The sequence below is a fragment of the Temnothorax longispinosus genome, chromosome 10 (genome assembly GCF_030848805.1).
Source record: "Temnothorax longispinosus isolate EJ_2023e chromosome 10, Tlon_JGU_v1, whole genome shotgun sequence".
NCBI lineage: Eukaryota > Metazoa > Arthropoda > Insecta > Hymenoptera > Formicidae > Temnothorax > Temnothorax longispinosus.
Genome location: NC_092367.1, coordinates 8,168,972 through 8,188,762, shown reverse-complemented (window position 1 = coordinate 8,188,762; position 19,791 = coordinate 8,168,972). Strand labels below are relative to the sequence as shown.

Here is a 19,791-nt window from a genome sequence, read left to right as displayed (position 1 = left end):
GATTGGAATATTCGCTAGAACGACACCTGTTCTTATTGTAAGAGATTCTGACTTAATTAAAAATGTTTTTATCAAAGATTTCTCCGTATTCGCTCAGAGGACTATCCACTTTCGAAAAGGTCGAATATTTAAAACTATTATATAATTTAAAAAAGATATTAAACAAGGCACACGGCGCAAATTCTTTAAAGATTTACATATATTTTTATAATTTTCGTATAATAAAACTAATAAAAAAATATAAGATATGTTTCCAAAAGCCTTAAGCAAGTTTTTACAAGTTATAGAATTTTACTTTGAGCCATTTCATTACACACAGAAGAAAGGAAGTGTTAAATCAAGACTTATATTCTTGTATTAAGCAAGAATCTATAATCTTTTTATAAGAATTTTAACTTTTTTTCTTGATTAAACTACATAAATACCTTTATTCAAACAAGTTTTTTTGTTCAACACAATTTATATCTCATTTCAAGATTCTTGCTTATATACAAGAATATAAGTCTTGAATTAACACTTTCTTTTTTCTTTTTTCTGTGCAATTTTATCTCATAAACTGAGTTGTCGCAACACCTCTTCTCTTTGAAGCCAAAGAGATGGCGACCGTTGAAAGTGAAGCTGTCGCCTGTTTTTACATCATACTTAAAAAAATCCAGATTTAATTATAATAGGGATAAAACGGTGAGAATACAAGAAAGCTATTTCACAAGTTTTCAAACGATGAGACATGTTATAAGAATAATTTTATAAACCACAATATATATGTTACGGGCAATTTGATAAATTGGGCATTATGTATAAATGGCCGGGCATTATGCATAATTCCCAATTTGTTCGGTCAATATGATTAAAAAAATTAATCAAATTGCCCGGTCATTATGCATATTTCTCAATGCTAAATGGTCATTTTGATAAATCATCTTATTTGAGTTGATTTTTCCGGCAATCTTAAGCCCCTTGCACAATAGGCGATAGCGATAGCGATAGCGACAGCGACAAAGTTGCGAACAAAGGTATAGCTTTATTGGCAACCTTGTCGCTGTCGCTATCGCTATTGCTATCGCCTATTGTGCAAGGGGCTTGTTAGAGTGACGCGCTTTAAACAGTTAAATAGTTTTAAAGCGCGTCACTAACATCTCGCTTCGCGGGGCAGAGCGACACTTTTTTCTGCCAGATTCGGTCGTTTTGTGCAAAAACGCATCGATTAAGCCTAAGTTCAACGAAATCGGTGAGGAGGCCACTATTCTGCACATTTACCAAATAATTTATTAATTTGTCTATTATAAATTATGTTTAAACACAAAATATAAAATATTTTAGTGCATGAACTCATTGTAAGTAAGAAAGTTGAAATTATAGACAGACTCTGCCATTCTTTTTAGAAAGATATTTTAATATGTTAATCACATTTCCCACTTGTCTGTGGGCATTATGCATAATGACTGGTCAGTTTGATTAATTTGAACATTTTTGCTTTTATTATTCAAATGTCCCGAAAGAAGCGAGAATTATGCATAATGCCCGGCCATTATGCATAATGATCGGATTAATCAAATTACCCGTAACATATATATCAAATAAAATTAACTTTTAGTTATTTTACGCCGACTTTTTCTATAGCTATATATATTATTATAATAACTGTCGTTTGAACATAATATACCTTTAAAAATAATAACTTAATTACATATGAATTGTTATGTAATTAATTTTAAAAAAATTAAATTATTTATATTATTGAAGAAATGACGTTTCAGATATGACATATAGTTTAATAGCTTCACCAAACGTACGCATATTCTTTTTCTGGCCTTAAAATTTCGTTGTCGACTATTAGTAATGCGTTTGAAACTATTTTATTATCGCAAAAACAATAGCTACAATTTTTTCCTTTTCTTCGCTTCTTCAACAAGATCTTGTAATTCCTTTTACATTATCGCCGAATTCCTAATTGTACAGCTGAGAGAATCGATCATCATTAGGAAAATTATTTCACGATATATTCGCAATTAAATTAAACAGACGGCCAAAAGCTCAGAGGCGGAATTCGCATGTTAACTTACATATATGTAACGTGATCTTTTATCTAATCGACCTTTTCAAATATCGCTAGAGTCATGGCAACAAGGCATTTGAAGTGACGGAGGGAGATAATTAAATCCATAAATCTTGAATATATATCGCTCATACAATTTATCACGACTAACGTACTTCCCCAGTTAGTTTCCTTGTACTGGAGCGTCCGCGCACTTATAATTTCGTACGACCTAGACGGCGACGGATGGTCAAATTATCTCAAGTTACATTGTTGCATGCTAGTACGTGTTCACTTACGGGCCGGCGCGAGCTAACGCACGACGCAATATATGTGGATGCATTTACTTCGCATCGCCATTTGCATTCAGGTACGTCTGTCGTTTTTATCAACATTGAATTCCAGAAAAAGAGAGGAAAGAAGAACCAAATTCTGAAATTTTATCTGTACGTACGTATTGAGAAAAATCGGCTTTATCGCACGTTCATTAATCATCATCAGCGAACCCATCCATCGGAGTTGCTGCGAAGCTAGATGCTATATTAAATTAGATTTTATTCCAAAAATATTAATTTAAGAATAATATTCATCAAATGTAACTTACAATGTAAACTCACACGCTTTCTCTCTCTCTCTCTCTCTCTCTCTCTCTCTCTCTCTCTCTCTCTCTCGTCTTGTTAATGATACATTTTGACAGAATTTTATCGAAATTTAACTTCACTAAGATGGAGGTTTACACATATAAGAAAACGTTGTTTTTTTCCTTTTATTTTTTAGTAAAGATCATTTGTGAAAATTGATCTACGAGACTGTTGGACAATGGAATCTTTCGAAATTCTGTGCGGCATCGCCGTCGTAATAATTCTCGCACTTTATTATTTCCTCACGTCAAATTATGACTTTTGGAAGTCACGTGGCGTTCGTGGTCCACGACCGATACCTGTATTTGGTAATCTTAAAAACGTTACGTTTAGTAAAATATCTGTGGGCTATTATTTGGCAGAATTATATAACGAGTACAAAGATGAAGCAGTGTTAGGAATATTTGCTGGAAAGATGCCAATTCTTATTGTAAAGGATTTGGATTTAATTAAAGATGTCCTTATCAAAGATTTCTCCACATTCGCTAACAGAGGAATACCCGTTTCCAACAAGGTGAGAATATTTTAAGCTATTATATTTAAATATATCCAAAGAATATATTAACAAAACATACATGTCGCATTTATTTTAAAAAGATTCACGTACTTATATAATAACCTACTTTTATAATTTTCATATAATAAGACTTATTAAAAAATGCGAGATGTATCTCCAAGAACTTTATACACAGTTTTTGTAAGTTAGTGGATCTTAATTTTAAGTTACTCGATTATAATTCTAACTTTATCACAGGCCGATCCGCTGTCGCAACATCTTTTCTCTTTGGAGCCGAAGAGATGGCGACCATTGAGAACGAGACTGTCGCCTGTTTTTACATCCGGTAAACTAAAGGAGATGTTCTCCTTAATATCCGAATGTGCCGACCACCTTATCCAATACATGGAAAAAGTAGTGAGCGAAAATAAACCTGTCGAATGTCACGAGTTGACGGCCAAATATACGACCGACGTTATCGGCAGCTGTGTCTTCGGCATCGAGATGAACGCTTTGTCGAACGATAACAGTGAATTTCGAAAAATGGGAAGAAAAATATTCGAACCGACTTGGACAAATATATTACAAATAAGACTGAGACTAATGTTTCCGCGGCTTTACGAATTATCCGCGTACGTCCTACCGCAAACGGAAATCACCAAATTCTTCACACGCGTTGTCGTCGAAACCATGGACTACAGAGAAACGAATAATATTACTCGAAACGATTTCGTTGATATGTTACGTGAATTAAAGAAACATCCTGATAAATTGGACGATATTGGTATGTATGTTTATACATATATTAATTCCTTCTGTCATAAGACTATGTCTCACATGAAACTATACCAGTTTGTACGTGTCATTATACAATTATTTCAGATTAATTTTATAAATCACAATCAATTGAAGTTAACTTTTACTTTAATGACGATTATTTTCTTATTATTATTGTATTTTGACAACAGTTTGTGTATCAATAACATTACATAACTTTAAAAATAATGAATTGTTAAGTGACTAACTAATCTAATTAAAAATTATATCTAATTAAATTATTTATATTAATAAAAGAATTATTTTAGATTTGACAGATAGTTTAATAGCTGCTCAAGCGTTCGTATTTTTTATTGCTGGCTTTAAAACTTCGTCGACGACTATTAGTCATGCACTCTACGAGTTAGCGTTAAATCAAAAGATACAAGACAATTTACGTGAAGAAATTGAGGAGGTCTATATAAAATATAACGGAGATTTAACGTATGAAAATATTAAAAAAATGAATTATTTAGATAAAGTTTTCAAAGGTATGTCGTTTAAAAAATAATATTTACCGATATTCTAATATGATCCCACTGCTAGTAAACTTTTATCTAATTGTAGTTTTTCAATATTCCCATAATTTGACACTATTCTTAATGCGTGCAGAAACATTACGAAAATATCCGCCAGCGACATTACTTAGGAGAGAATCTACGTCAAGTTATACTTTCGATGGTATCAATGTTAGTATACCGAAAAGTCAAAAAATATGGATTCCTGTTTACGGGATTCATCGAGATCCAAATATTTATCCAAAGCCAGATGTCTTCGATCCAGAAAGATTTAATGAGGAAGCTGTGCAAAGCAGGCACCCGATGGCTTATCTACCTTTCGGTAACGGGCCAAGAAATTGCATTGGTATAGTGAAATGATTTAAAATATCCTTAATTTTCCAATTAAAAGTATTTTTGAACGTTGGTCAGATTTACATCATAATCTTTTTTGTATTTTTAGGCACTCGTTTCGCTCTTTATCAAAGTAAAATTGGGCTTATACATATACTACGAAGTTACAAAGTTGAGACTTGCGAGAAAACTCCAATACCCTACGTACACAATCCTAAAGCATTGATATTATCACCAAAAGACGGATTGCATTTGAAAATAATTAAAATTAATCGGCCTTAACTTTTTTTAAATTTTTGCCCAGTTTTCCGCAGAAAGCGTAATAAAAAGTGAAGGAAATCTAATAATTAGAACAATGATAGGAATCATTGTACCTGTTATAATATTTGCTTATTGATTATTTTAATGTTGTGCAGAAGTATCTATAGTACTACTTGATATAACATCTTATATCAAGTAGTACTATAGATTTCATAGTTTTTTCAGCAAAACATTTTCATCAAAGTCACCTGCTGAAAATATTATAAAATCGATGAAAAGTGAAATAAAAGTTATTAAAAAATTACTGAATATATTTTAAAATTAATAATAATTTTCCTTATAAAATGAAATATAATACTGTGAAATAAAGAAAAAGTTAAATTATACTAAAAATTATACTAAAAATTTAAAGTAACAACAAAATTGCTTTTATGTTAGATATCATGAAATTTACTGGAATTAACTGAAAAAACTAAATTTCTACTGAATCATTGATGAAATAATGATTCAATGATCAATTGATGATGATTCAATTATGAAACAATGAATTGTAATCAATTGAAAGAGAATTTCAGTAAAATTTTATTATATTTTTAGTAAAATATTTTCATCAGTTTTCTTTCGCTGTCAAAAATATCTTTTAGTCGCAAAATAGTTTTAATTAAGAATCTTAAGGTAGCATATTTTGTATGCCGTTTTTAGGAACTCGTTTCGCTGTTTTTCAGAGTAAAGTTGAGCTTGTAAGGGTACTACAAAATTACAAAATCGAAACTTGCGCGAGGACTCCAATACTCTACGTAAACGATTCCTATAGCATTGCTATTAGTTCCAAAAGACAGACTGCACTTGAAAATAGTTAAAATTAGTTGAACTTAATTTAAGCTTTTCTTGGACTCTCCATAGAGAGCATGCGTAATAAAATGTGGAAGAAAAATTATCAATTAAAACAGTGATAGGAGTCATTGTATCGGCTGCTATAATCCTTATTAATTTTCTTGATATAGTTGTGCTCTAACATTTTATATTAAGTAATTAACAATTTATAGATAGCTTAATTTTAAGTTTATGCAGTTATTATTTGAATATGTATAACATATCTTAATAATACATGATCTCTTTAAATTGCTTTCTTCTTTTATTTTTGACGTAAATATGTTATTTACATTACATATTAAAAGTATCATTAGATAGCTTAATTTTAAGTTTATGCTGTGATTATTAAGAAATGATATACATATCTTAATAAGCTTTTTAAATTACTTTTTTTTATTTATGAGTTAAACATACCATTTACATTACATATATATATTGAAAATGTAAATGTCAAAAGTATTGCAGATCAAATATATCAAACAATTACATTTAAAATATTTTTATAATTTATATATTTTTATCAATAAAATAAATCCATATAAATATGCATCATGATATATGAAATCGTTGAAGAAAGCCAAAATATAGACTAGAATGCGAAAATGTTGCAAAATGTGTTTTTTAAATATACTAACTTACTTTAGTTTATATTTTATAAAATTTTTACATAATTTTTTAATTAGCATAAATATGTAGGTATAGTAAAATATATATAATGGTTTGAATAAAAAATATTGTTTTTCTTACAATTTTTATTTAATTTGACATTGAATTTATTATTTGGCTTGGAACTCTTATATAATTATGAGTTTTAATTTAATTTTCTCTTTTGTTTTATTTATTTCTGTGCATAAATATTTTTTGCTTTGTCATATGTTTGATGTTTACTATTTTGTTTGCGCTTGTTATTTACTATTTTTAATTGACAATACTAGACACCACAGACGCGCGCTTCACGCGCGCTATTTAGCTTTAACATTATGCAATTACTATTACACTATTAACTTCTTGATACACACAACTGTCAAAATATACGATGACAGCTGCAAATGAAGTAACCGCAGCGAGAGAATCAATTGGCATCGCGGAAAAGCGGCAACAAAAAACTTCGAGATATGCGAGTATCGACTTAACATGCCTTTTTTTAAAAAGGAGGATTTACATATTTACAATATGTAACGTTAAAATTGATCTATTCAGCATATTGAATGGAATAGTTTTACATGCAACATAGCATCGAATGTTATCTGATTTTTTAAAATTTTAATTAGCTAGCTATTGATACACATATATTAACGTAACTTATAAAAGGCAACAGCGTAGCGAATTTTGAACAGTTCTTTCGTTGATAAAATAAAAGTGACACTTATAACTGGTTTTTCAGACACAAAAATCATTTATTTCTTAATGTAAAAATATAAAAATAATCGAAAGAATATAAAAATAATCGAAAGAATATAATAGCTGTATTGATATTTGGACAGTTATTTCTCACTTTCCTTAAGTAAGTTATAAACCTTTAAAAGCGATAAAGATAATATAAGTCACAGGCTAAACTTCGACAAACTTTTTCATTATTTTGTTTCCTTTATTGTTTAGCGATGACATCATACCTTCATTATTTGAAGCTCACGCGTATTCTTTATGCGCCTTATTATACTTTTGAAGCATTTAATATAACATTATTATACGTTATTAAGCATATATTTTGTTTGAATCTTATCAACTTTATAACTTTTCAAGATAGAAATTTATTTAATTAATGGGTCAATTTTTTGCTTTATCTATTACTTTAATAAAGATTATTCCTGATAATCGATCGACGTTCGGGTGGACAATGGAATCCTTCGAAATTTTGTGCGGCATCGCCACCGTAATTTTCGCTCTTTATTACTTTTTTACGTCAACTTTCGACTTTTGGAAATCACGCGGCGTTCCTGGCCCACGACCGATACCAGGATTCGGCACTTTTAAAAACCTTGTACTTGGAAAGGTGTCTTGGAGCAATTATGTGACGAAACTGTACAACGACTACAAAGATGAACCATTGATTGGTATATTCGCTGGGAGAACACCCATCCTTGTCGTGAAACATCCAGATTTAATTAAGGATATTTTTATCAAAGATTTCTCTATATTCGCCGATAGAGGGTACGCCTCTCATGACAGGGTGCGCATACTTTAAATAGTTTAAATTGTTTTATTAGAAATCTAAACAAAGTGCTTTTTGTGAAAATTTTGATACATCATTATTTTGAATGATGAAAATCGTGAAATTTGCTTCAAGAAGTCTTAACCCCTTGCGTGAAAAAAACATTTTGCTCCGTATCAATTGCTCAGTTTCAGAAAATCGAAGAATTCTGCAATAAAAATTTTAAATACTTTTTTATTAAATTTAATTTTCTTATATATAGAGGAGATAAAAAATATATTGGATATATGTTGTCATTAATAATATATTTCAAAAATAATTATTACATTTTGTTCTAAATTTTAATAACGTATGATGTTGTTTGAAGTATTTGGTTTGATGAAGTCCAGATTTCCTTTTACATGATAGGAAACAATTTTCTTTCGCATAGATGCCAAAAATGCGATTTTGTAAAATATTTAACGACGCGATAACGAGACAAAACGAAATATTGATATAATGTAAATATTGAGTCATAATAAGCATTAGAAATACTTTTAATTTAAAAAATACAGTGTAAAGTATGTAAGAACTTTATGTCGAATCTAGCTTGATGCTTTCTTTATGGAAAAAGCTGTAGTTGCAAAAAAGCACACAAAACTACAGCAATTACTATAACTTTTATTATAGTTTCATGTACTTTTTTCGCAACTACAGTGGCCCTTCTGTAATATTTTTCCGTAAGGATGGAGCTGTTGGAACAAAATATTATATCGAGTCTCGACGTTGGGGTCTTGAGGCGGGTTAAGCGAGTTTTTGTAATCTGGTGGAATTTAATTTTGAGCTAAATTTACTCAAATGCATTTTTCTTGTTGTTATGCAGGCCGATCCGCTGTCGCAACATCTTTTCGCTTTGGATCCGAAAAGATGGCGACCATTAAGGGCGAAGTTGACGCCTGTTTTTACATCCCGTAAACTAAAGGAGATGTTCGCGTTAATATCAGAATGCTCTGACCACCTTGTCCAATACGTGGAAAAATTAGTGAACAAAAATGAGCCCATAGAGTGCCGTGAGCTGATGGCTAAATACACCACCGACGTCATCGGTAGCTGCACCTTAGGCATCAATATGAATGCCATGTCGAATGAGGACAGCGAATTTCGCAGGATAGGAAGAGATGTAGTCCAGCCGCCCTTCTGGGATTGCGTACGATTCAGCATCAAGGACTACTTGCCGTGGCTCTTCGATGTTCTCTACGGCTACATCTTGCCGCGATCGGAGATCACTAAGTTTTACATGCGCGTTGTCCAGGAGACCATGGACTACAGAGAAACGAATAATATCACTAAAAATGATTTCATTGATATGCTGCGCGAATTGAAGAAACATTCGGATAAAATAGACGATATCGGTAAATATTATCTGTTTCATTTTTTGCTGTTTATTGTTTGAAATTTATTTATTTCTTGAAATTTATTAGACGGAGAGATATACGACAGTTTATGCATCCAAAATATAATTATGTAATTACAGCAAGGCGAAATGTTAAATTTTATATTAGAAGCGACGTCCAATTGGTCATGTCTCAATTATTATGTATAGAACAGTTAAATTATTCACAATTCTTAACATTCGAGGTAGGAAATTGAAAGATAATTCGTATTTTTTTAGATTTGACCGACAGTTTGATAGTTTCTCAAGCACTCGTGTTTTTCGTTGCTGGTTATGAAACTTCATCGATGGCGATGACTAACGCGCTTTACGAGCTGGCTTTAAATCAGAAAATACAGGACAGGTTGCGTAACGAAATTGATCAGGGATATATAAAACATGCTGGCAATTTAACATATGCAAACATCAAGGAAATGAATTTCTTGGATAAAGTATTCAAAGGTATGTCATTCGAAAAGTAAAATTACATAATGGAAGGACCGCGTGACTACATCGATCTTTGCAGCGGCATTATAAATAATAATTTCATCGCTGATAAAACTATATAAATTGTAGTTCTTTATTGCGTATAAATGCATTTAAACAGATAGATTAAACTATTTTTAATATAGAAGTCTTACGAAAGTATCCAGTTGGGCTTTTCTATACGAGAAAAACGATGTCAAGTTATACTTTCAATGATACCAAAGTTAGTATACCAAAAGGCCAAATAATATGGATTCCTTTGCACGCTATGCATCGAGATCCGAATATTTATCCAGAACCGGATATCTTCGATCCAGAAAGATTTAATGAAGAAGCTGTGCAAAGCAGGCATCCGATGGTTTATCTACCCTTCGGTGTCGGACCAAGAAATTGCATTGGTACAGTAATAAAATTAATTTGAATGTCACCCTATACTTCTCTTTGCGCCATTTTCAACCGAAAGAGATTTTTAATTGTGATCTGATTTACACGACGATTGATTTTTATTTCAGGTTCCCGTTTCGCTGTTTATCAGACTAAACTTGGGCTCATAAAGGTATTACGAAACTACAAAGTCGAGCCTTGTGAGAAGACGCAAGTACCTTATGCAGTCAATGACAAGAAATTGATATTAACGCCAAAGGATGGAATATATTTAAGATTAATTAAAATTAATCGAGATTAATTTAAGCTTTTTTTAACTCTTTCTCTCTCTCTCTCTCTCTCTCTCTCTCTCTCTCTCTCTCTTTCTCTCTTTCTCTCTCTCTTCTATAAAACATACATATATAAAAAATGGTGAAGAAAATATCTGTCAAGAAATATAATAACAAAAGTCACTTTTCCTACTGCAATATAGTACTTATTTTACTGACATCGTATAGTAACTTCTCATCGCGACATCAGTCAGACAGTAATTAAGTCGGTTAAATTTAATTGTAATATATTATATAATAATTAGCAAAAGGACTTGTACTTATTGTCGCGTGCCATAATTTTTGATGTTCAGTTTTTAGATTCGGCGTAGTTTGGGCATTATTGTCTAACTAATAATATTTGTGAGTTTCTACACGCTTGAAAAGGACCAAAATCTGCGGTCAAAACGTAGCGTATTGTGAACAATAAAATTTGCCAGTTGGGTCGAACACAATCCTTTTGCTAATTATTAATAATTCAAGAATACCGATTTTTTATTGCGTGATTGATAATTATTGAAAAAGCACCCCGAATCGTGAGAGGCAAGGGGACTCACGCAAATCAAGCACCCCGAATCGTGAGAAGCTAAGAAAATAATGAATATGCAATAAACAGTTACACAACAAGTTTTTCTTTAAGAAAACTGTGTTTTCTTTACATTAATTGATTCGTATTGTTTGCAAAAATAAAAAGTAAGGAATTTCAATTATAAATATTTAACAAAATATTATGTCACAATACTGTAACTTTCAAGCCTTATAACTCGAAAAGTACTTAATGAAAAAATGCTTGATTATAGTGTTTTGGAAAGCTCTCGACATAAGCTATAAGAATATGCAATAAAAAATAAGGGGTTCCATTTAAGAAACTAAAGGTGTCCTTGACCTGTCCTTAACAATGCCACCCAAGGTCAAATCAATGACACCATCTTATGTTCCCCTCAAAACCATACAATTTTTGTCTGGAACGTTTTTCTCTAAAATGCTTAGTTTTTGAAAGAAAAGGGGTGGGCGGGTGGTCTCAGACACCCGGTATTATGATATATTATAAGAGTGATTTTTCGGTTCATTTTCCAGACTTGAAACATTTTGATATCGATAAAATTCCATCAAATCTCGCTTAAACACGCATTTTATCAAAGATACATTTTGTTTGAATTTTACCGAATCTTGTCATTTCTCGAGATGGAGGTTTATACAATAGAATGTTATTTCTTTTTTCTTTCAAGTCCAGAACATTCGTAATCGACTGGCCGGACAATGGAACTCTACGGAATTCTATGTGGAATTGTCGCACTAATTCTCGCTCTTTATTATTACCTTACGTCGAACTTCGACTTTTGGAAATCACGCGGCGTCCGTGGTCCACGACCTATACCACTATTCGGAAGTTTTAAAGATGTTACATTTTCGAAGATATCCGCGCACAATTATTTGACGAAAATGTACAACGAGTACAAAGACGAACCATTGTTTGGGATATTCGCTGGAATGACACCTGTTCTTATTGTAAAAGATCTTGATTTAATTAAGAATGTCCTTGTCAAAGATTTCTCCATATTTGCTCATAGAGGAATACCCACTTTCGAAAAGGTGAGAATACTTAAAGCTATTATATAAGTATATTCAAAAAAGATATAAACAGGACACACACGGCGCATCTTCTTTAAGAGTTCACATATATTTCTCTAATTTTCGTATAATGAGACTTATTAAAAAAATATGAGATGTGCGTGCAAAAAACCTTAAGCAAGTGTTTGTAAATAGAATTTTATATTGTGTCAAATTTATTCGATTACAATTTTATCTTCGTCATAGGCCGAGCCGCTGTCGCATCATCTCTTCTCTTTGGAGCCGAAGAGGTGGCGACCGTTGAGAATGAATCTGTCACCTGTTTTTACATCCGGTAAACTAAAGGAGATGTTCTCCTTAATGTCAGAATGTGCCGACCACCTTATCCAATACATGGAAAAAGTAAGGAGCGAAAATAAACCTGTCGAGTGTCACGAGTTGACAGCCAAATATACGACCGACGTTATCGGCAACTGTGTCTACGGCATCGAGATGAACGCTTTGTCGAACGAAAACAGTGAATTTCGAAAAATGGGAAGAAAAATATTCGAACCGACTTGGACAAATATATTACAAATAAGACTGAGACTAATATTTCCGCGGCTTTACGAATTGTCCGGGTATGTCCTACCGCAAACGGAAGTCACCAAATTCTTCACACGCGTTGTCGTCGAGACCATGGACTACAGAGAAACGAATAATATTACTAGAAACGATTTCGTTGATATGTTACGTGAATTAAAGAAACTTCCTGATAAATTGGACGATATTGGTATGTATGTTTATACCTCCCAGGTAGCAAGCACTCGTCATTTTGACGTCAATTGACGTCAAAAGTCTGTCATTTTGACGTCTTTTGACGTCAATTGACGTCAAAATGACGAGTGCTTGCTACCTGGGATATATTACTTCTTTCTGTCATAAGACTATGTCTCACATGAAACTATACCAGTTTGTACGTGTCACTATACAATTATTTCAGATTAATTTTATAAATCACAATCAATTGAAGTTAACTTTTACTTTAATGACGATTATTTTCTTATTATTATTGTATTTTGACAATAGTTTGTGTATCAATAACAGTACGTAACTTTAAAAATAATGAATTGTTAATTAACTAACGAATCTAATTAAAAATTATATTTAATTAAATTATTTATATTAATAAAAGAATTATTTTAGATTTGACAGATAGTTTAATAGCTGCTCAAGCGTTCGTATTTTTTATTGCTGGCTTTAAAACTTCGTCGACGACTATTAGTCATGCACTCTACGAGTTAGCGTTAAATCAAAAGATACAAGACAATTTACGTGAAGAAATTGAGGAGGTCTATATGAAATATAGCGGAGATTTAACGTATAATAATATAAAAAAAATGAATTATTTAGATAAAGTTTTCAAAGGTATGTCGTTTGAAAAATAATATTCACCGATATTCTAATATGTTCCCACTGCTAGTAAACTTCTATCTAATTGGTATAGTTTTTCAATATTCCCATAATTTGACACTATTCTTAATGCGTGCAGAAAAATTACGAAAATATCCGCCAGCGACATTACTTAGGAGAGAATCTACGTCAAGTTATACTTTCGATGGTATCAATGTTAGTATACCGAAAAGTCAAAAAATATGGATTCCTGTTTACGGGATTCATCGAGATCCGAATATTTATCCAAAGCCAGATGTCTTCGATCCAGAAAGATTTAATGAGGAAGCTGTGCAAAGCAGGCACCCGATGGCTTATCTACCTTTCGGTAACGGGCCAAGGAATTGCATTGGTATAGTGGAATGATTTAAAATATCCTTTTCTTTTTTTTACAAAAAATATTTTTAATTTATCACATATTTTCCAATTAAAAGTATTTTTGAACGTTGGTCAGATTTACATCATAATCTTTTTTGTATTTTTAGGCACTTGTTTCGCTCTTTATCAAAGTAAAATTGGACTTATACATATACTACGAAGTTACAAAGTTGAGACTTGCGAGAAAACTCCAATACCCTACGTACACAATCTTAAAGCATTGATATTATCACCAAAAGACGAATTGCATTTGAAAATAATTAAAATTAATCGGCCTTAACTTTTTTTAAGTTTGTTGCCCAGTTTTCCGCAGAAAGCGTAATAAAAAGTGAAGGAAATTTAATAATTAGAACAATGATAGGAATCATTGTATCTGTTATAATACTTGCTTATTGATTATTTTAATGTTGTGCAGTAGTATTTATAATAGGTACTACTTGATATAACATCTTATATCAAGTAGTACTATAGATTTCATAGTTCTTTCAGCAAAACATTTTCATCAGCGTCACCTGCTAAAAATATTATAAAATCAATGAAAAGTGAAATAAAAGTTATTAAAAAATTACTGAATATATTTCAAACTTAATAATAATTTTCCTTATAAAATGAAATATAATACTGTGAAATAAAAAAAAAGTTAAATTGTACTAAAAATTATACTAAAAATTTAAACTAACAACAAAATTTCTTTTATGTTAGATATCATGAAATTTACTGAAATTAACTGAAAAAACTGAATTTCTACTGAATTATTTATGAAATAACAATGAATTGTGATCAATTGAGAGAGAATTTCAGTAAAATTTTATTATATTTTTAGTAAAATATTTCCATCAGTTTCCTTTCGCTGTCAAAAATATCTTTTAGTCGCAAAATAGTTTTAATTGAGAATCTTAAGGTAGATAATTTGTATGCCGTTTTTAGGAACTCGTTTCGCTGTTTTTCAGAGTAAAGTTGAGCTTGTAAGGGTACTACAAAATTACAAAATCGAAACTTGCGCGAGAACTCCAATACTGTACGTAAACGATCCTAAAAAAGACTGCACTTGAAAATAGTTAAAATTAATTGAACTTAATTTAAGCTTTTCTTTGAGTCTCCATAGAGAGCATGCGTAATAAAATGTGGAAGAAAAATTATCAATTAAAACAGTGATAGGAGTCATTGTATCGGCTGCTATAATCCTTATTAATTTTCTTGATATAGATGTGCTCTAACATTTTATATTAAGTAATTAACAATTTGTAGATAGCTTAATTTTAAGTTTATGCTGTGATTATTAAGATATCATATACATATCTTAATAATCTTTTTAAATTACTTTTTTTTATTTATGAGTTAAACATACCATTTACATTACATATACATATATTGAAAATGTAAATCTCAAAAGTATTGCAGATCAAATATCAAACAATTACATTTAAAATATTTTTATAATTTATACATTTTTTATCAATAAAATAAATCCATATAAATATGCATCATAATATATGAAATCGTTGGACTATAAATAATCGAAAATAAGAGCCAAAATATAGACTAAAATGCGAAAATGTCGCAAAATGCTTTTTTAAATTTATTTAATAAATTACTTCACATTATCTTGAACTTAAAATGTAATTCTCAATATCTGATTATATTATTAGCATGTATGTAAATCAAATATTTGTATATCATTCATATTTGATTTGCATGTAATCTGATATACTTTATATAAATTTATATTTTAACTTACTTTAGTTTATATTTTATAAAATTTTTACATAATTTTTTAATCAGCATGAATATGTATAATACAAAATATATAAAAAATATTGTTTGAATAAAAAATATTGATTTTCTTACAATTTTTATTTAATTTGACATTGAATTTATTATTTGGCTTGGAACTCTTATAAAATTATGAGTTTTAATTTAATTTTCTCTTTTGTTTTATTTATTTCTGTGCATAAATATTATTTGCTTTGTCATATGTTTGTTGTTTACAATTTTGTTTGCGCTTGTTATTTACTATTTTTAATTTACAATATTTACATATTTACAATATGTAACGTTAAAACTGATCTATTCAGCAATCTATTGAATGGAATAGTTTTACATGCAACATAGCATCGAATGTTATCTAATTGTTTAAAATTCTAATCAGCTAGCTATATTTGTACACATATATTAACGTAACTTACAAAAGGCAACAGCGTAGCGAATTTTGAACAGTTCTTTCGTTGATAAAATAAAAGTGACACTTATAACTGGTTTTTCAGACACAAAAATCATTTATTTCTTAATATGAAAATATAAAAATAATCGAGAGAGTATAATATGTATTGATATTTGGACAGTTATTTCTCACTTTCCTTAAGTAAGTTATAAACCTTTAAAAGCGATAAAGATAATATAAGTTACAGGCTAAACTTCGACAAACTTTTTTATTACTTTGTTTCCTTTATTGTTTAGCGATGACATCATACCTTCATTATTTGAAGCTCACGCGTATTCTTTATGCGCCTTATTATATACATTTGAAGCATTTAATATAACATTATTTTACGTTATTGAGCATATATTTTGTTTGAATCTTATCAACTTTATAACTTTTTAAGATGGAAATTTATTTAATTAATAGGTCTTTTTTTTTGCCTTCTCTATTACTTTAATAAAGATTATTCCTGATAATCGATCGACGTTCGGGTGGACAATGGAATCCCTCGAAATTTTGTGCGCCATCGCCGCCGTAATTTTCGCTCTTTATTACTTTTTTACGTCAACTTTCGACTTTTGGAAATCACGCGGCGTTCCTGGTCCACGACCGATACCAGGATTCGGCACTTTCAAAAACGTTGTACTTGTAAAGGTGTCCTTGAGCAATTATGTGATGAAACTGTACAACGACTACAAAGATGAACCATTGGTTGGGATATTCGCTGGGAGAACACCCATCCTTGTCGTGAAACATCCAGATTTAATTAAGGATATTTTTATCAAAGATTTCTCCATATTCGCCGACAGAGGGTACGCCTCTCATGACAGGGTGCGCATACTTTAAGTCGTTTTATAAAAAATCTAAACAAAGTGCTTTTTGTGAAAATTTTGATACATCATTATTTTGAATGATGAAAATCGTAAAATTTGCTTCAAGAAGTCTTAACCCCTTGCGTGAAAAAAACATTTTGCTCCGTATCAATTGCTCAGTTTCAGAAAATTGAAAAATTCTGCAATAAGAATTTTAAATACTTTTTTATTAAATTTAATTTTCTTATATATACAGGAGATAAAAAATATATTGGATATGTTGGAATTAATAATTTCAATTCAAATATTTATTACATTTTGTTCTAAATTTTAATAATGTATGATGTTGTTTGAAGTATTTGCTTTGATGAAGTCCAGATTTCCTTTTACAAGATAGGAAACAATTTTCTTTCGCATGGATGCCAAAAATGCGAATTTGTAAAATATTTAACGACGCGATAACGAGACAAAACGAAATATTGATATAATGTAAATATTGAGTCATAATAAGCATTAGAAATACTTTTAATTTAAAAAATACAGTGTAAAGTATGTAAGAACTTTATGTCGAATCTAGCTTGACGCTGCCTTTATGGAAAAAGATATGGAAAAGCATATAGTTTCATATGTACTTCTTTTGCACCTACAGTAGTTCTTTTGTAGTATAATTTTTCCGTCTGTATCGAGCTGTTGAAACGAATATATCGAGTTTCGACGTTGGGGTCTTGAGGATTAAGCGAGTTTTTGTAATCTGGTGGAATTTAATTTTGAGCTTTTGCTCAATTGCATTTTTCTTTTTGTTATGCAGGGCGATCCGCTGTCGCAAAATCTTTTCGAACTGGATTCGAAAAGATGGCGACCATTAAGGGCAAAGCTGACGCCTGTTTTTACATCTCGTAAACTAAAGGAGATGTTCGTGTTAATATCAGAGTGCTCTGACCATCTTGTCCAACACGTGGAAAAATTAGTGAACAAAAATGAGCCTATAGAATGTGTCGAGATGACGGCCAGATACATGACCGACGTCATAGGTAGCTGCGTGTTCGGCATTGAGATGAACGCAATGTCGAACGAGGACAGCGAATTTCGCAGGATAGGAAGAACTCTGTCCCATCCGTCCTTCTGGAATCGCCTACGATTCGCCATCAAGGACTACTTGCCGTGGCTCTTCGATATCCTCTATGGTTGCATCCTGCCGCAATCGGAGAAGACTAGGTTCTTCATGCGCATTGTCCTAGAGACTATGGACTACAGAGAAAAAAATAATATTACTAGAAATGATTTTATTGATACGCTGCGCGAATTGAAGAAACATTCGGATAAAATGGGCGACATCGGTAAATATTATTTGCTGTTTATTGTTTGAAAATTTTGTTAGACGGAGAGCTATACGAGAGTTGCATCCAAAATATAATTCTGTAGTTATAGCGAGACAAAGTGTTAAATTTTGTATTGGAGCAACGTCCAATTAGTTATATCTCAATTATTAAATAGTTAAATTAGTCGCAATTCTTAACATTTGAAGTAGGAAATTGAAAGATATTTCTAAAAACATTTTTTTAGATTTGACCGACAGTTTGATAGTTTCTCAAGCATTCGTGTTTTTCCTTGCTGGTTTTGAAACCTCATCGACAGCGATGACTAACGCGTTTTACGAGCTGGCTTTAAATCAGAAAATACAGGACAGGTTGCGTGACGAAATTGATCAGGAATATATAAAACATGCTGGCAATTTAACATATGCAAACATCAAGGAAATGAATTATTTGGATAAAGTATTCAAAGGTATGTCGTTCGAAAAGAAAAATTACATAATGAAAGGACGCGTGACTACATCGATCTTTGCAGCGGCATTATAATAATAATTTTATCGCTGATAAAACTATATAAATTGTAGTTCTTTATTGCGTATAAATGCATTTAAACAGATAGTTTAAACTATTTTTAATATAGAAGTCTTAAGAAAGTATCCACCTGGGCTTTTATATACGAGAGAAACGATGTCAAGTTATACTTTTAATGGTACCAAAGTTAGTATACCAAAAGGCCAAATAATATGGATTTCGCCATACGCGATTCAGCGAGATCCGAGTAATTATCCGAAACCAGATGTCTTCGATCCAGAAAGATTTAATGAAGAAGCTGTGCAAAGCAGGCATCCGATGGTTTATCTACCCTTCGGTGTCGGACCAAGAAATTGCATTGGTACAGTAGTAAAATTAATTTGAATGTCACCCTTTACTTCTCTTTGCGCCATTTTCAACCGAAAGAGATTTTTAATTGTGATCTGATTTACACGACGATTGATTTTTATTTCAGGTTCCCGTTTCGCTGTTTATCAGACTAAACTTGGGCTCATAAAGTTATTACGAAACTACAAAGTCGAGCCTTGTGAGAAGACGCAAGTACCTTATGCAGTCAATGACGAGAAAGTGATATTAGCGCCAAAAGATGGAATATATTTAAGAATAATTAAAATTAATCGAGATTAATTTAAGCTTTTTTTAACTCTTTCTCTCTCTTTCTCTCTCTCTTCTGTAAAACATACGTATATAAAAAATGGTGAAGAAAATCTCTGTCAAGAAATATAATAATAAAAGTCACTTTTCCCACTGCAATACAGTACTTATTTTACTGACATCGTATAGTAACTTCTCATCGCGACATCAGTCAGACAGTAATTA

General features: G+C 31.2%; 4 protein-coding genes across 7 annotated transcripts; all 4 read left to right on the top strand.

Annotated features, from left to right (window-relative positions):
• The first annotated feature begins 2,142 nt into the window (after positions 1-2,142).
• Positions 2,143-5,404, top strand: LOC139820156 (cytochrome P450 6A1-like). 4 transcript variants are annotated; one of them, XM_071790186.1, is made up of 6 exons: positions 2,143-2,405; positions 3,039-3,190; positions 3,431-3,956; positions 4,258-4,479; positions 4,601-4,852; positions 4,949-5,404. In XM_071790186.1, the coding sequence occupies exons 1-6, from the start codon at positions 2,282-2,284 to the stop codon at positions 5,119-5,121; spliced, it is 1,449 nt and encodes a 482-aa protein (XP_071646287.1). In that variant the 5' UTR covers positions 2,143-2,281; the 3' UTR covers positions 5,122-5,404. The 4 variants fall into 4 exon arrangements, with proteins under 4 accessions (XP_071646287.1, XP_071646284.1, XP_071646285.1 ...); XM_071790183.1 differs by having other exon boundaries at positions 2,246-2,405; positions 2,813-3,190; XM_071790184.1 differs by having other exon boundaries at positions 2,341-2,481; positions 2,813-3,190.
• Positions 5,405-6,366: 962 nt separating this feature from the next.
• LOC139820158 (probable cytochrome P450 6a13) lies at positions 6,367-11,358 on the top strand. The gene is made up of 6 exons (XM_071790187.1): positions 6,367-7,477; positions 7,775-8,143; positions 8,988-9,516; positions 9,777-9,998; positions 10,169-10,420; positions 10,535-11,358. The coding sequence occupies exons 2-6, from the start codon at positions 7,811-7,813 to the stop codon at positions 10,705-10,707; spliced, it is 1,509 nt and encodes a 502-aa protein (XP_071646288.1). The 5' UTR covers positions 6,367-7,477; positions 7,775-7,810; the 3' UTR covers positions 10,708-11,358.
• A 121-nt stretch (positions 11,359-11,479) lies between these two features.
• Positions 11,480-15,831, top strand: LOC139820161 (probable cytochrome P450 6a13). The gene is made up of 5 exons (XM_071790191.1): positions 11,480-12,307; positions 12,533-13,058; positions 13,472-13,693; positions 13,818-14,069; positions 14,203-15,831. Exons 1-5 carry the CDS (start codon positions 11,975-11,977, stop codon positions 14,373-14,375), a joined length of 1,506 nt encoding a protein of 501 aa, XP_071646292.1. The 5' UTR covers positions 11,480-11,974; the 3' UTR covers positions 14,376-15,831.
• Positions 15,832-16,299: 468 nt separating this feature from the next.
• Positions 16,300-19,725, top strand: LOC139820206 (cytochrome P450 6B1-like). Its single transcript, XM_071790323.1, has 6 exons — positions 16,300-16,457; positions 16,758-17,126; positions 17,916-18,444; positions 18,671-18,892; positions 19,061-19,312; positions 19,427-19,725. The coding sequence occupies exons 2-6, from the start codon at positions 16,794-16,796 to the stop codon at positions 19,597-19,599; spliced, it is 1,509 nt and encodes a 502-aa protein (XP_071646424.1). The 5' UTR covers positions 16,300-16,457; positions 16,758-16,793; the 3' UTR covers positions 19,600-19,725.
• Positions 19,726-19,791: the final 66 nt, after the last annotated feature.

Coding starts and splice junctions, on each gene's coding strand:
- LOC139820156 (XM_071790183.1), top strand. CDS start 2,855: ATGGAATCTTTCGAAATTCTGTGCGGCATCGCCGTCGTAATAATTCTC. Junction 3,957..4,257: donor TGATAAATTGGACGATATTG/GTATGTATGTTT, acceptor GAATTATTTTAG/ATTTGACAGATAGTTTAATA. Junction 4,480..4,600: donor TTTAGATAAAGTTTTCAAAG/GTATGTCGTTTA, acceptor TAATGCGTGCAG/AAACATTACGAAAATATCCG.
- LOC139820158 (XM_071790187.1), top strand. CDS start 7,811: ATGGAATCCTTCGAAATTTTGTGCGGCATCGCCACCGTAATTTTCGCT. Junction 8,144..8,987: donor GGTACGCCTCTCATGACAGG/GTGCGCATACTT, acceptor GTTGTTATGCAG/GCCGATCCGCTGTCGCAACA. Junction 9,999..10,168: donor CTTGGATAAAGTATTCAAAG/GTATGTCATTCG, acceptor TTTTTAATATAG/AAGTCTTACGAAAGTATCCA.
- LOC139820161 (XM_071790191.1), top strand. CDS start 11,975: ATGGAACTCTACGGAATTCTATGTGGAATTGTCGCACTAATTCTCGCT. Junction 12,308..12,532: donor GAATACCCACTTTCGAAAAG/GTGAGAATACTT, acceptor TCTTCGTCATAG/GCCGAGCCGCTGTCGCATCA. Junction 14,070..14,202: donor CGGGCCAAGGAATTGCATTG/GTATAGTGGAAT, acceptor TTGTATTTTTAG/GCACTTGTTTCGCTCTTTAT.
- LOC139820206 (XM_071790323.1), top strand. CDS start 16,794: ATGGAATCCCTCGAAATTTTGTGCGCCATCGCCGCCGTAATTTTCGCT. Junction 18,445..18,670: donor GGATAAAATGGGCGACATCG/GTAAATATTATT, acceptor ACATTTTTTTAG/ATTTGACCGACAGTTTGATA. Junction 19,313..19,426: donor CGGACCAAGAAATTGCATTG/GTACAGTAGTAA, acceptor TTTTTATTTCAG/GTTCCCGTTTCGCTGTTTAT.